The 13,237-nt window shown below is 50.8% G+C and overlaps 1 protein-coding gene and 1 pseudogene across 1 annotated transcript; both read left to right on the top strand.

Annotated features, from left to right (window-relative positions):
- Positions 1-278: 278 nt before the first annotated feature.
- On the top strand, positions 279-1,304 carry LOC138732615 (olfactory receptor 14A16-like). The gene has a single exon (XM_069879254.1). It carries the CDS (start codon positions 279-281, stop codon positions 1,302-1,304), a length of 1,026 nt encoding a protein of 341 aa, XP_069735355.1.
- Positions 1,305-12,001: 10,697 nt separating this feature from the next.
- LOC138732614 (olfactory receptor 14A16-like) lies at positions 12,002-13,027 on the top strand (annotated as a pseudogene).
- The last annotated feature ends 210 nt before the right edge of the window (positions 13,028-13,237 follow it).

The following is a 13,237-nucleotide window of genomic DNA, read 5'->3' as shown; positions in this document are numbered from 1 at the left end:
ACCTTCTCAGCTCCTCATCCCCGGCAGTGCAGATGCTGACAGGCCCTTCTGCACCAGGAGCAGTTCCCCTGGACAACGCTGAACCCCAGCAGTGTCCCCTGTCCCCACCGTCCCCATGTCCCCTGCTGCAGAGCAGGGCTGACTCCTTGCAGCCAGCGGGCAGAGGCTCTGCTCCTCCCGGCACATTCAGCCGGCACCGAGCAGGGCTCCAGGCTCAGAGCTGAAGGAAGGGCTGAAAAAAGGGGACAAGGTGTGAGCAGGAGGGAGGGGAAGGAGAAATGGCTTTGATTTGGCTCAGAGGTTATCCTAACTTGTCACTGTCCTTCTCTCATATGACAGTGCCCCATGTCTGGAGGCAGCAGATGTCCAACAGCAGCTCCATCACCCAGTTCCTCCTCCTGCCATTCGCAGACTCACGGGAGCTGCAGCTCTTGCACTTCTGGCTCTTCCTGGGCATCTACCTGGCTGCCCTCCTGGGAAACGGCCTCATCATCATCACCATCGCCTGGGACCACCACCTCCACACCCCCATGTACTTCTTCCTCCTCAACCTCGCCCTCCTCGACATGGGATCCATCTCCACCACTGTCCCCAAATCCATGGCCAATTCCCTCTGGGACACCAGGGCCATCTCCTACTCAGGATGTGTTGCCCAAATGTTTCTATTTATTTTCTTCCTTGGTACAGAATATTTTCTTCTCACAGTCATGTCCTACGACCGCTACGTTGCCATCTGCAACCCCCTGCACTACGGGACCCTCCTGGGCACCAGAGCTTGTCTCCACATGGCAGCAGCTGCCTGGGGCACTGGGTTTCTCTCTGCTCTGCTGCACACGGCCAGTACATTTTCCCTGCCCCTGTGCCAGGGCAATGCTGTGGACCAGTTCTTCTGTGAAATCCCCCAGATCCTCAAGCTCTCCTGCTCACATGCCAACCTCAGGGAGGTTGGGCTTCTTGTGGTTAGTTTCTTAGTAGCTTTTGGCTGTTTTGTTTTCATTGTGGTGTCCTATGTGCAGATCTTCAGGGCTGTGCTGAGGATTCCCTCGGAGCAGGGACGGCACAAAGCCTTCTCCACGTGCCTCCCTCACCTGGCTGTGGTCTCCCTGTTTCTCAGCACTGACATGTTTACCTACCTTAAGCCTCCCTCCTTCTCCTCCCCATCCATGAATTTAGTTGTGTCGTTTCTCTATGCAGTGGTAACTCCAGCACTGAATCCCCTCATCTACGGCTTGAGGAACAAGGACCTCAAGGATGCGCTGCGGGAACTTATAACTGGACAGAGCTCTGATGCAATAAATTCCTGACCTTCTGCATAGCAGTTCTGGTGTTACTCATGGCTGGTGTTACTGCCTTCTATATTTTTATATTTCTACTTTTTTTTTTTTAACTTATGATCATGTTTTCAACTCTTTTTGAGTTGGTTGTGGGTTAGGTAATGACAACCCACACTATTGTAATCAAAATAAAGCCACTGCAGCACCTTGTCTCTTCCTCTGACCCTTCCTCCAAGGCTTTCTGGAGCTTCAGGAACAATTCCTTTGCTCCTGGCTGGAAAAGAAGAAAGTCCCAGCAGGGCAGCACTGCCAGACACCAGCACTTGATCCCCCAGAGCTGTTCTCTCTCCATTTCCACACTCTCCTTCTCCCCCCTTGCCTTGCTGTAAGGCCTGAGGGCTCTGAGCTTGGTCACAGCCATGCTGCTTGTGGGACAGAGCTGCCTCCAGAACAGCCTTTCCATAGAGCAAGGGGACCTCCTCAGGGCAGAGCCTCAAGGCTTGGGGCTTCTTCTAAACTTTCTCTCAGGAACTGACTCAAGCATTTGTCCCAGAGGCAATAATCCTGGTGAAACCCCTGCCAACCACCATTCCCAGCACTGGCCTCTCACCCCAGCTTGGAGAGTTTCTTTGTTCTTCCATGAGAGGACACTGATTGAGTAGACCAAAGGCCAATTTGGCATTGTACGGATCAGATGTGAGCGCACACATCATGTCTGTGAGCTGAGATGAACCTGAATGTGTAGACAGAGCAGTTTCTTCAGTTTCCACGAAGATCTCTGGGACAGATATTGCCTCGAAGTCTCTTCTCATTGCAAGTAACAAGACATGGGAAATCGCCTCAATATAGCACTTGGATGTCCCTCCACGAACCAAGGTCCCCATGTTCATTCCTCATGATGTGGGGCAAGCGTACTTTTACCTGTTCAGGTCCTAGGACATGAGGAGGTGATGGATGAGTAGGGGGTTAGGATGTCAGTTGTGTCTCAGAAACTCAGAATCCAGCAGGAAACATCTGACTGTGACGGGGACGGTGAGGTCAGTTGTGTCTCTGGAGGTGACGGGGCAGCAGCAGGAACACGGCTGGGAAAGGAGCTCTGCCCAAGCCCCCACAGGACCTGTGCAGGGAGAGGGCTTGGGGACGGATGGAAAACACAACGGAGCCTCCTCAGGCCAGGAACAGGCTGGCAGCATCAGCAGGAAAATCCCTTACGGTACGGGGGCACCACGGGTCCTTCACACCTCGGCACCTGCCAGGATCTGCTGACAGCATCTCTGGGGCAAATGCCTTGTGCTCCTTCTGTTGCCCCAGCAGCATCACAGACACAAATCCCTTACAGTCAGGGGGCACCTCGGGCCCTTTGCCATTTCTTCTGCCCACAGGGATTGCATGAAGTTATTACAGTTTCTGGAAATTTCTATATGGGCACAAAATCTGCTTTTATTATAAAAATTTATGACTGGATGAGGGTTTAGTGGTGTCTAGGGATGATGTGCCATGTGCAGAAATAGGTGTTAAGCAGCCTGCGATCAAGCACCAAGTGCAGAGAGGAGCAAATGCAGGTAGGGAGTGTACCGGTAGGACCCAAATACAGAACGATATGGAGAGCTAGGATGATGTCTGGGAGAGGAAAGAGTCACAAGGAGGAACTTGTCAGGAAGAAGGAATGTCAAGGGATGGGTAGTGGATGGGCAGACTGTTTTTTGAGCTTGAAGATCACAGGCTTCTAGAATATCTTGGGTTGGAAGGGGCTCATGAGGATCACTGAGTCCAGCTCCCTGATCCTCACACGACTGTGTAAAATGGAACCATATCACTAAGATGATTGTCAAGATGCTCCTTGAATTCTGACAGGCTTGGTGCCATCACCACTTCCCTGGGGTGTTCCAGTGACTGAGCACCCTCTCCATGAGGAACCTTTTCCAGATGTCCAGTTGGAACTTCCCCTGATGCAGCTTCATTCCTTTTCCTTGTGTCCTACCCTGGTCACCAGGGAAAGGAGATCAGCGCCTTCCCCTTCACTGCCCTCCTTGAGGAAGCTCAAGACTGGGATGAGGTCCCAGCCGTGTCCCACGCTGGGCTCTGCACACAGCCCTGCTCTGGGCTCTGACAAGCTCTGGGCAAGAAGAGAGGCTGGACACAAAGAGCAACGGAAATCCAGGACTCCTGGTTTCAATCCAGCAGATGCCACCACAGACCGTGTCCTCACCGTTCCGTTCCAGCCCTTCTGCCCAGGCCAGGGCGAGAGTCTGAGCTCAGCAGCAGAGCAGCCTGCCTCACACGAGGACCTGCGGGAAGAGGATTATCTTTCTTGTGGATTCTGCAGCCACAGAAATGCTCCCTTGCACTTCTCCAAGGACATCCCTTTCCCCAAGGGAGCATGTCCAGCCTGGCCTGGCTGCCGGTGCTGCTTTCCTCCCTGTGCAGCCCACAAGGCCACTTCTATGACCCAGATTTCTATGTTCAGGCCCTTCTATGTCCGTCAGGGAGTGCGAGAGAGAGATAGACCAGTGGAGCAGGGCCCTCTCACTAACTCAGCGGCTGCTGGGGCTGTTGTGTCCGAACATCATCCACCTGCAAACTGTAAGGTTGGGGGAACAAGAGATGGGGAAGGGCAGCAAGTTCCTGCCAGAGGAAGGAAACCTGCTCCCCTCACCCAGACAGCAAAGCCCCAGATCCCCCTGGTGAACAAGTACCAGCTGCTGCAGGTGGAATCTAACCCCGAGGATGAGGATGATGGTTCCCACAGCCTAGAATCCTTCCCTAGGCTGCACCATCCTCAGAAAAAGATAAAAACATCCTCCATCAAGAAGAAGAGGAGGGTGATTGTTGTAGGGGACTCCCTCCTAAAAGGAACGGAGGGACCCATTTGCAGACCGGACCCGCTCCACAGAGAGGTCTGCTGCTTACCGGGGGCATCAGGGAAGGAGGGAGCTAGAAAACTTCCTTCCCTGGTCCACGAGACAGACTACTATCCTCTGGTAGTCCAAACTGGTAACGACGACCTAACAAACAAAAAGGCCAAAGCCATCAAGAAAGACTTCAGGACCATTGGGAAAGTGATGGAGGGCTCTGGGGCACAAGTAGTATTCTGCTCCATCCCAAGGCTAAATAGGGAGGAGCGGGAAGCCAGGAAGAAGAATTCGATTAATACCTGGCTCCGAGCCTGGTGCGAGGAAAGGGACTTTGGCTTCTTTGATCATGGGGTGGCTCACGCACCCCCAGGCTTTCACGCTAAGGGTGGACACGTGGGTCTCCTAGGGGGGCTAAAGCCCTTGCTAAAAACCTAACTAAGCTCATAAATCGAGCTTTAAACTAGATGTGAAGGGGGAGGGGGTTGAGCCCAGGCTAGACAAGAACGAGCCTGGACGTGGGGAATTGGTGATTGGGAGAGGGTGTGCTGGTGAGGACCACCAGTACCTCACCACACAGAAAGTGGGGGAGAACACACCTGGGGGTGCTCAAGGAGATACAGGCACTCTGGAGCTAGCTACTCCAGTGACCAGGCAATTGGGAACAAACTCTGTTCCCTCTAAGAGGGCTGAAGGCTCAGCAGCTCAGCTGAAGGGCATTTACACCAATGCACGCAGCATGGGGAATAAGAAGGAAGAGCTGGAAGCTGTCGTAGGGCAAGGGGCCTATGATGTCGTTGCCATCACAGAAACGTGGTGGGACAACTCATATAACTGGAGTACGGCTATGGTGGGGTACAAACTCTTCAGGTGGGATAGGAAGGGTAGGAGAGGAGGCGGGGTAGCCCTCTTTGTAAGGGAGGACTTGGACTCCGTTGAGATGGAGTGTGGCGATCAGGAGGTTGAGTGCCTGTGGGTTAAAATCAGAGGAGCCCACCAGAAGGTAGATTTTGTGATGGGAGTCTGTTACAGACCACCCAGCCAAGGAGAAGCAGCTGATGGGCTCTTCTATAAACAGCTGCGGTCAATCTCTAGATCAATGCCTCTCGTTCTGGTGGGAGACTTCAATCTGCCTGATATCTGCTGGGAGTACAATGTCTATGGGTCCTAGAAAACAGGTTAGAACCCTGGAATTGAAGATTTCAGTCCAAAACATGAGACTTCTGCACTAAAAGGATGGGTGTGGAGCTACAAATGTGTCTTTTGATCCCTCAAGGGATGAGAACCTCTTGCTTCCAAGAAATGAAGCTCTGGTCCTGAATGCAGGGCTTTAGGCACTCCAGTAGAGGCTTCGAGCCATCAAGGAGGGGGTTGGATACTTTCCATGACAGTCTGGAGCTTCAAAAGGAGGGTTTGGGTCCTACCAGTGGTGCTTTGAAAGTGAAACTGAGGCTTTGAGCCCGGACCTCGGGTTTCATGCCCTGAAATGAAGCTGTGGTACCAAAGACAAAAGCTTTGCAGCTTGAAATATACCTGAGAGGCTAAAAATGAGGATCTAGGCCTTTACAACTGCAAACAACTCCAAAAATGAAGCTTTGTTCCCGGAAAAGGAAGCTCTGGAAGCTAGAAAGGAGCTAAAAATAAGGCTTTGGCCCATAACACTGAGGTTTTGGACATCCAGAATCAACTTTGGTCCTTAAAAATTATGCTCCGGGACAATGAAATGTGTCTTTAGACTTAAAAAACGAGGGTTGAGACTCAAAATGTAACTATGGGCCTCCTAAGAAAAGCTATAAGTGTTAAAAGTCAAGTTGAAACCCTAAAATCAAGGATTTCCACCCTAAATATGAGACTTGGGGCACTAAAGAGATGGGTGCAGTGCTACAAGTTAAGTCTTTTGTCCCTGCGAAGGAGACAAACCTCTTGGTTCTTCTGTTGCCTCAAGAAATGAAGCTCTGGTCAAAACTGCAGGACTTTGGGTGCTCCAATGGAGGCTTCAGGCTGTAAAGGGGGAGGTTGGATCCTTTATGCGAGAGTTTGGAGCTTCAAAAAGAGCCTTTGGGCCCTACAAACGTTGCTTTGAAACTGAAATTGCATCTTTGAGCCCCGACATCAGGTTCTTTGCCCTAAAAAGAAGCCATGGTAGTGAACAGGATGGCTTTCACCCTAAAAATGGGACTTGAGAGGCTCAAAAAGAGGATTTGAGCCCTCACAGTGAGGCTTTGTTGCCTGAAAAGGAGGATTTGGGAGCTAAAAATGAGCTTTTGAACCCTGTTAGAGGCTTTTGTCTCCAAAATGGAAGCTGTGGACACAGAAAACCAGACATTGTGCCTTAAAAATTGTGCTGAATTGTGCTGAAGGCTGAAGAGCTCTCCCGAGGCATCAAATCTGCTGAGTTTGAACCCCCAGGGGTGCAGAATCCCCCGCTGCCCTGGAGCCTCGGCCGAGGCTGCCCCACGCTCACACAAAGGCTTTTCCCCTCCTGTCCATCCCAGAAGGATCCTGCTCCTCTGGATGAGAAGTTGGATGTTCCCAGGTGTCACAGGAGCCTTGGCCAGGTGATAGCTGCGTTCATGGAGCCATCAAGTGCCAAAGTCCTTTCTTTCAATCGTGGCCTCGGTGCCTTGTTGATGTCTAAACTGAGCTCTCTTGTTCCCTAGGTTTGTCTATGAGCATAAAATAGAGACCCACTTAGCAGGCTGCCCCAAGCAGGAGGTGGGAAGTGATGTAAATTGCATTGGGTTTGGTCTCTCTTTATATTCCTTTTATCTTTTTTTCTTTCGTCTATTAATCTATTTTCACCTTGGCCCTCAAATGGAAAAAACATCTCCATGGAGAAGCACGGACAGAGAGCTGGCCAGCTGAAGTTTGCCCTGAGGAGGTGGACGTGGGCACCAGAACACTTGCTCTTCCTCACTAACAAGAGACCTCCACCAATCCCATGCCCTTTCAAAAGGGATTTCACAAAGAAATATTGATCTTCTCCTGGAACTTCCTCAGCCTGCAGAAGAGAAGGCATCGGGGGGACGTTATAGAGGCCTTCCCGTACCTGAAGGGGTCACCAAGAAAGCTGGCAAGGGACTTTTTCCAAGGGCATGGAATGATAGGATGACAGGATGTGGCTTTATGGCCTAGGGAAGATTTAGATTAGACATTAGGGAGGAACTGTTCACAAAGAAGGTGGTGAGGACATGGCTCGGGTGTCCCAGGGAAGCTGTGTGTGCCCCCTGCCTGGAGGGGTTCAAGGTCGGGCTGGATGGGGCTTTGAGCAGCCTGGTCCAGTGGGAGGTGTCCCTGCCCAAGGAAGGGGGGTTGAAACTGGACGGGCTTTAAGGTCCTTACCAACCCAAACCATTGTATGATTTTGAAACTTCTAGAAAGTTTCAGATAAAACGTTTTTCTTAGGTGCACTTTGAAATCTTCCTCTGTAACCACACTGGGAAATGACTACAAGGAGCCATGCGAGGCTTGAAGACTTGAAGAAAACAACAGGAAGAGAAAGAGCTCATTAAGGCTTTCTGTAGGTTAATGAGATCCAGGATGGAATTGCTGATGAGTCCTTGAACCTCAGCTGCTGAGAGGAGATGGAACAAAGCTCTCAAGAAGTCAAAAGCAAAGCTCAAAATTTCTTGAAGTCTTAGTTGGTCTCAGTGAGCATCGTTAGTGACAAAGGCTCCCCAGGGACTCATTAGAGCCGAGAATTGGAGGCCATGATTGCAGGAGGACAAAGGCGCCGTGCAGGCAGCTGTGATGCTGAGAAAAGCCTGGGTTCACTTGGTGAAGCAGAAAGTCCAAGCCCTGACCCCCAGGCCCTGGGCAGGCAGATGTGGCTTTGACTGCAATGATGTTGGTGCCATGAGCCTTCTCACATTGCTGAATTGAAGTGGAAGCAGTTATTTCTTGTGATTCCAAATACAGGCCTGTAGGGTTCCTTGAGATGCCAAGGCTCTCACACAGCTCCACGTGCACCAGAAGAGTTGGGGGATAGAAGGGTAGGGTTATTAACGGGTTGGATCGTAGAAGAGTGGCAGAAAATGCGTTTGTGAGAAAGATCATGTCAGAGAGGAGTCGAGTCATTGCGGTGCAATACAGAAGGACAGATGGTTCATAGAACGTTCAAATCATTATGGATCATAGAATACTCAGGTCATGGAAGAGTCAAGTCCTACGAGTGTGACAGTTTAGTCGGGCATTGGCAGTGTTGGGTCATGGAAAGGTCATAGAAGAGTTCGCTCATAGAAGTTTCATGGAAACATTGAGGCACAGAAAGTGTGCGTTGTAGAAGCATCAGGATATAGAAAGACTGCAGAAGTATCACATTATAGAAGAGTTATCCAAGAGCCATAGAATTGTCAGTTCATAAAGGAAGCGTCTCATATGAGTCAGGTCATAGAGTGTCATAGAGGGGTCAGGTCATTGAAGGGTTTGTTAATAGTTGGGTCCTAGAAGAGTCGGGTCACAGAAGCATCTGGTCATATATTGGTCATAGAAGTGTTGGAGCATAAATGATTCATGTCATAGAAGAGTCACAGAAGACCTGGATCGGAGAAAGACACAGCACTGAAGAGTCAGAGAGTAGCTGGGTCATAGAACGGTTTCTTCATAGAAGGCTTAAGTCATAGAAGGACCTGGTCATGTAAGAGATGGTCGCGGAAGAGTTTAGTCATAGACAAGTCGGCTCATAGAGGAGATATAGAAGAGCCCAGTCACAGATGGTCCATAGAAGGGTCAGGTCATAGAATATTTGACTCATAGAAGATTTGGGTTATAGAATATTTGGGTCATGGAAGAGTCGACTCATAGAAACTTGAGTCGGGTCATAGAGGGGTCATAGAAGTGCCGGTTCACAAAAGGCTTAGGCCATAGAAGGGCCGTGTCATAGATTAGTCGGGTCATAGAGGAGTCGGGTTATAGAAGAGTCAGGTCATAGAAGAATCACAGAGAAGTCAGGTCATAGAAAGTTACGGAAGAGTCAGAGGAGAGTTGGGTCACAGAAGGCTTGGGTCATAGAAGACTTTTTTTAGAAGTCTTGGATCATAAAAGACTCATATCATAGAGGATTGGCGTCATAGAGGGTTGGGTCATATAAGAATTCAACTGTAGAAGGTTTAGAGAAGTGTTGGGTCATAGAAGGATCAAAGAAGATTTGGGCTATAGAAAGATCAGGTCATAAAAGGGACAGAGAAGTGCTGTTTATAGAAGAGTCTGGTCATAAAAGCTTCATAGAAAGTTTGGGTCATTTAAGGGTCATAGAGGAGTCTGGACATAAAAAAATTCAGGTCATAAAGAAGTCTTAGAAGGGTCATATAAGTCTTGGGTCATAGAAGACTCGCTAGAATCAAAGAGGGCTCAGGTGACAGAAAACCTGCGTCCTAGAAGAGGTGGCTTATGTAAGTGTCTGGTCATGGGAGAATCAGATCATAGAAGAGTTGGGTCATAGAAGGATGGTGAGACATAATCTACCAAGGGAAATAAAATCCCCTTCTCTTTCAGACACCCAGAAATGGGATCCTACTAGACAAATTCTGGGGCAAAGCCTTTTGCTCCCCTACTCATCCACTGGCCATTTCTGATGTGGCAGTGGTACCAGCGGTCAGGGAGTTCCAACACTCTCCATGACCTCTGGAAGATGATGGAGACACTGTGACATCTTCCTGTTCCCTCAGCTCCCTGCGATGCTGCCCCTCCTGTCTCATAGACCGCGAAGAATTCCTTTTGCCCAAGAGATCCCTGACTTGACCTCTACCCACTACTGGTCAAACTCCTCCAGAGTCCTACCATGAGTCACAAAGCCCTGTGAGACCTTGATGGGGAAGACAGGGACAGAGGACACAGTGAACCTCAGATCTGTCTACACCTGACCCTTCTAAATCCAGCAGTGCCTACGCAGGGTATTTTTCTTCTTTAACTGTTCCTGAAGCAGCAAAATCTCATCATGGGTCCTTGAATGGACTTTCAAGCTGAGACTCAGTTTATCTGGAGCCTTGCAGTGCTTGGAAGATGCTGTCCTTGACTACCATCTCTCCTGAGCTCTGTGACCATGTCCCAGCTCTGTCTCCCATGGGAACGGCTCCAGCTCCTCCTGCCTGTGCCCCTGGCTGAGGCCATTGCTGCCCATTAGGGCTGAAGCCCTGAAGCTGTGGCACCAGGCAAACTCATCCCTGCCATGAGGAAACCACGACCAAGGGTTTCAAGACCCTGTGTGCGCATAAGCTTTGCCGAAGACGTATCTGGGAGAAAGGGAGCTGCGTGTCGTCCAGCCCCAAGTCTAAAGACCTCGGATGAAATGCCTGAATTCACTCCGTGGGACAGATCCTCCTACTTTGGAGAAATGATTTCGTTCGCTGTCACCTTTCTGAGGTCCTGTCTAATGGTGAGACAAGAAATTGATTCTCATTCCCTATTATTTTTCTAACAGGAGCAATGACACTGCAGGACAGAAGTGTGCCTGCCCAGATGATGAAGGAAGCATCAGGGATGGCTTCAGCCTGTTTCTCAGAATGTTCCCCTGGAGCCCCAGGGACACCTCGAGGGAGCCCAGAGGGAGCAGAGAAAGCGCTGCCTTGGGCTGCTCCTCTGCTGCTGAGCTGGGCTGGGCTCCTGGCAGGGAGGGAGCTCATCATGAGACAGAAGTTGAGAAAAGAGCCAGGTCTGGCCAGGAGCAGCTCCTCTGCAAAGCCCAGCAGGGCTGAGGACACTGCCTGCAGGCAGCGAGGGGACAGGAGGGAGCAGAGAGAGGGGAAAGGCAGGTGGGGTGGCAGGAGAGAGGAGGCTTCATTTGGAGAAAACTCTTCACAGCCCTTCTCCAGGTGAGTCTCTGAGTGCAGGACAATGCAGGTGCGGTTGCTGGAGGGATCTCCTAAAGCCGGCACAGCCACAGCCTGTGGGATCTGTCAGGAGGGCTCTTGCATTAAAGATAAGGAACTTCCCAGACTCTGTGTTTTCAGTTTCCTGCACCTGGGGAATTTGGTGGGAGAAATGGAACCAGAGCCTTTCATGCTTAAACAAATCACTGAGACTCCTGAGCAGTATCCTTGAGTGGTCAGCAGGTCCGATAGGAGCCTCCAAATATGTCTCCAGCTGGTCCTCTGCCCATGGACAGCAGCAGCATCACCTCTGCTGGACCCATCAGGCTCAGTCTGTTCCATCCCTTTCTGCTTATCAACAAGACCCTACGTCCAGCTTAACCCGGGCAGATGTTTGTGTAGGGCCAGGGGGATGCAGAGAGGGTCAGATGGGATCTGTGAGCGCTGACAGGGAGAAGGCATGGGACAGGGAATCAGCTCCATTGAGGAAAACCTCCAGAGAGAAGGGATAGGATCAGAGATGGAGAGGAAACTTAAACCAGAGATGTTGCTGTTGTTCTCTTGTTCTCTCTGCCAGTCTCTCTGGGGATGGGAGTTGCAGAGTCAGGCACTGATCTTCTGTGTGGCCTTGGGCAGTGCATTCCTGAGGAATTAATTATCTCGTCTGCACTAAGATTTCCTCGTTAGGACATTTGGCTTTTCTTGAGTTTTCCTCGCAAGCACTATGCTGCCCTCACAGATGCAAACCTGTCCCGTCACACCTTTAGGCATTCGAAACCTCTAAGCCTGCTACCTTCTCAGCTCCTCATCCCCGGCAGTGCAGATGTTGACAGGCCCTTCTGCACCAGGAGCAGTTCCCCTGGACAACGCTGAGCCCCAGCAGTGTCCCCTGTCCCCACCGTCCCCATGTCCCCTGCTGCAGAGCAGGGCTGACTCCTTGCAGCCAGCGGGCAGAGGCTCTGCTCCTCCCGGCACATTCAGCCGGCACCGAGCAGGGCTCCAGGCTCAGAGCTGAAGGAAGGGCTGAAAAAAGGTGACAAGGTGTGAGCAGGAGGGAGGGGAAGGAGAAATGGCTTTGATTTGGCTCAGAGGTTATCCTAACTTGTCACTGTCCTTCTCTCATATGACAGTGCCCCATGCCTAGAGGCAGTAGATGTCCAACAGCAGCTCCATCACCCAGTTCCTCCTCCTGCCATTCGCAGACTCACGGGAGCTGCAGCTCCTGCACTTCTGGCTCTTCCTGGGCATCTACCTGGCTGCCCTCCTGGGAAACGGCCTCATCATCATCACCATCGCCTGGGACCACCACCTCCACACCCCCATGTACTTCTTCCTCCTCAACCTCGCCCTCCTCGACCTGGGATCCATCTCCACCACTGTTCCCAAATCCATGGCCAATTCCCTCTGGGACACCAGGGCCATCTCCTACTCAGGATGTGTTGCCCAAATGTTTCTATTTATTTTCTTCCTTGGTACAGAATATTTTCTTCTCACAGTCATGTCCTATGACCGCTACGTTGCCATCTGCAACCCCCTGCACTACGGGACCCTCCTGGGCACCAGAGCTTGTCTCCACATGGCAGCAGCTGCCTGGGGCACTGGGTTTCTCTCTGCTCTGCTGCACACGGCCAGTACATTTTCCCTGCCCCTGTGCCAGGGCAATGCTGTGGACCAGTTCTTCTGTGAAATCCCCCAGATCCTCAAGCTCTCCTGCTCACATGCCAACCTCAGGGAGGTTGGGCTTATTGTGGTTAGTTTCTTAGTAGGTTTTGGCTGTTTTGTTTTCATTGTGGTGTCCTATGTGCAGATCTTCAGGGCCGTGCTGAGGATCCCCTCGGAGCAGGGACGGCACAAAGCCTTCTCCACGTGCCTCCCTCACCTGGCTGTGGTCTCCCTGTTTCTCAGCACTGACATGTTTACCGACCTTAAGCCTCCCTCCTTCTCCTCCCCATCCATGAATTTAGTTGTGTCATTTCTCTATGCAGTGGTAACTCCAGCACTGAATCCCCTCATCTACGGCTTGAGGAACAAGGACCTCAAGGATGCGCTGCGGGAACTTATAACTGGACAGAGCTCTGATGCAATAAATTCCTGACCTTCTGCATAGCAATTCTGGTGTTACTCATGGCTGGTGTTACTGCCTTCTATATTTTTATATTTCTACTTTTTTTTTAGCTTGTGATCGTGTTTTCAACTCTTTTTGAGTTGGTTGTGGGTTAGGTAATGACAACCCACACTATTGTAATCAAAATAAAGCCACTGCAGCACCTTGTCTCTTCCTCTGACTCTTCGTCCAAGGCTTTCT

Source organism: Phaenicophaeus curvirostris, chromosome 34, assembly GCF_032191515.1.
Source record: "Phaenicophaeus curvirostris isolate KB17595 chromosome 34, BPBGC_Pcur_1.0, whole genome shotgun sequence".
Lineage (NCBI taxonomy): Eukaryota > Metazoa > Chordata > Aves > Cuculiformes > Cuculidae > Phaenicophaeus > Phaenicophaeus curvirostris.
Note: the sequence above shows the minus strand (reverse complement) of the source record. Positions and strands in the feature narration are given on the sequence as shown.

Bases quoted from the DNA above. Each gene is read 5' to 3' on its own strand.
- LOC138732615 (XM_069879254.1), top strand. From the start codon at position 279: ATGGCTTTGATTTGGCTCAGAGGTTATCCTAACTTGTCACTGTCCTTC.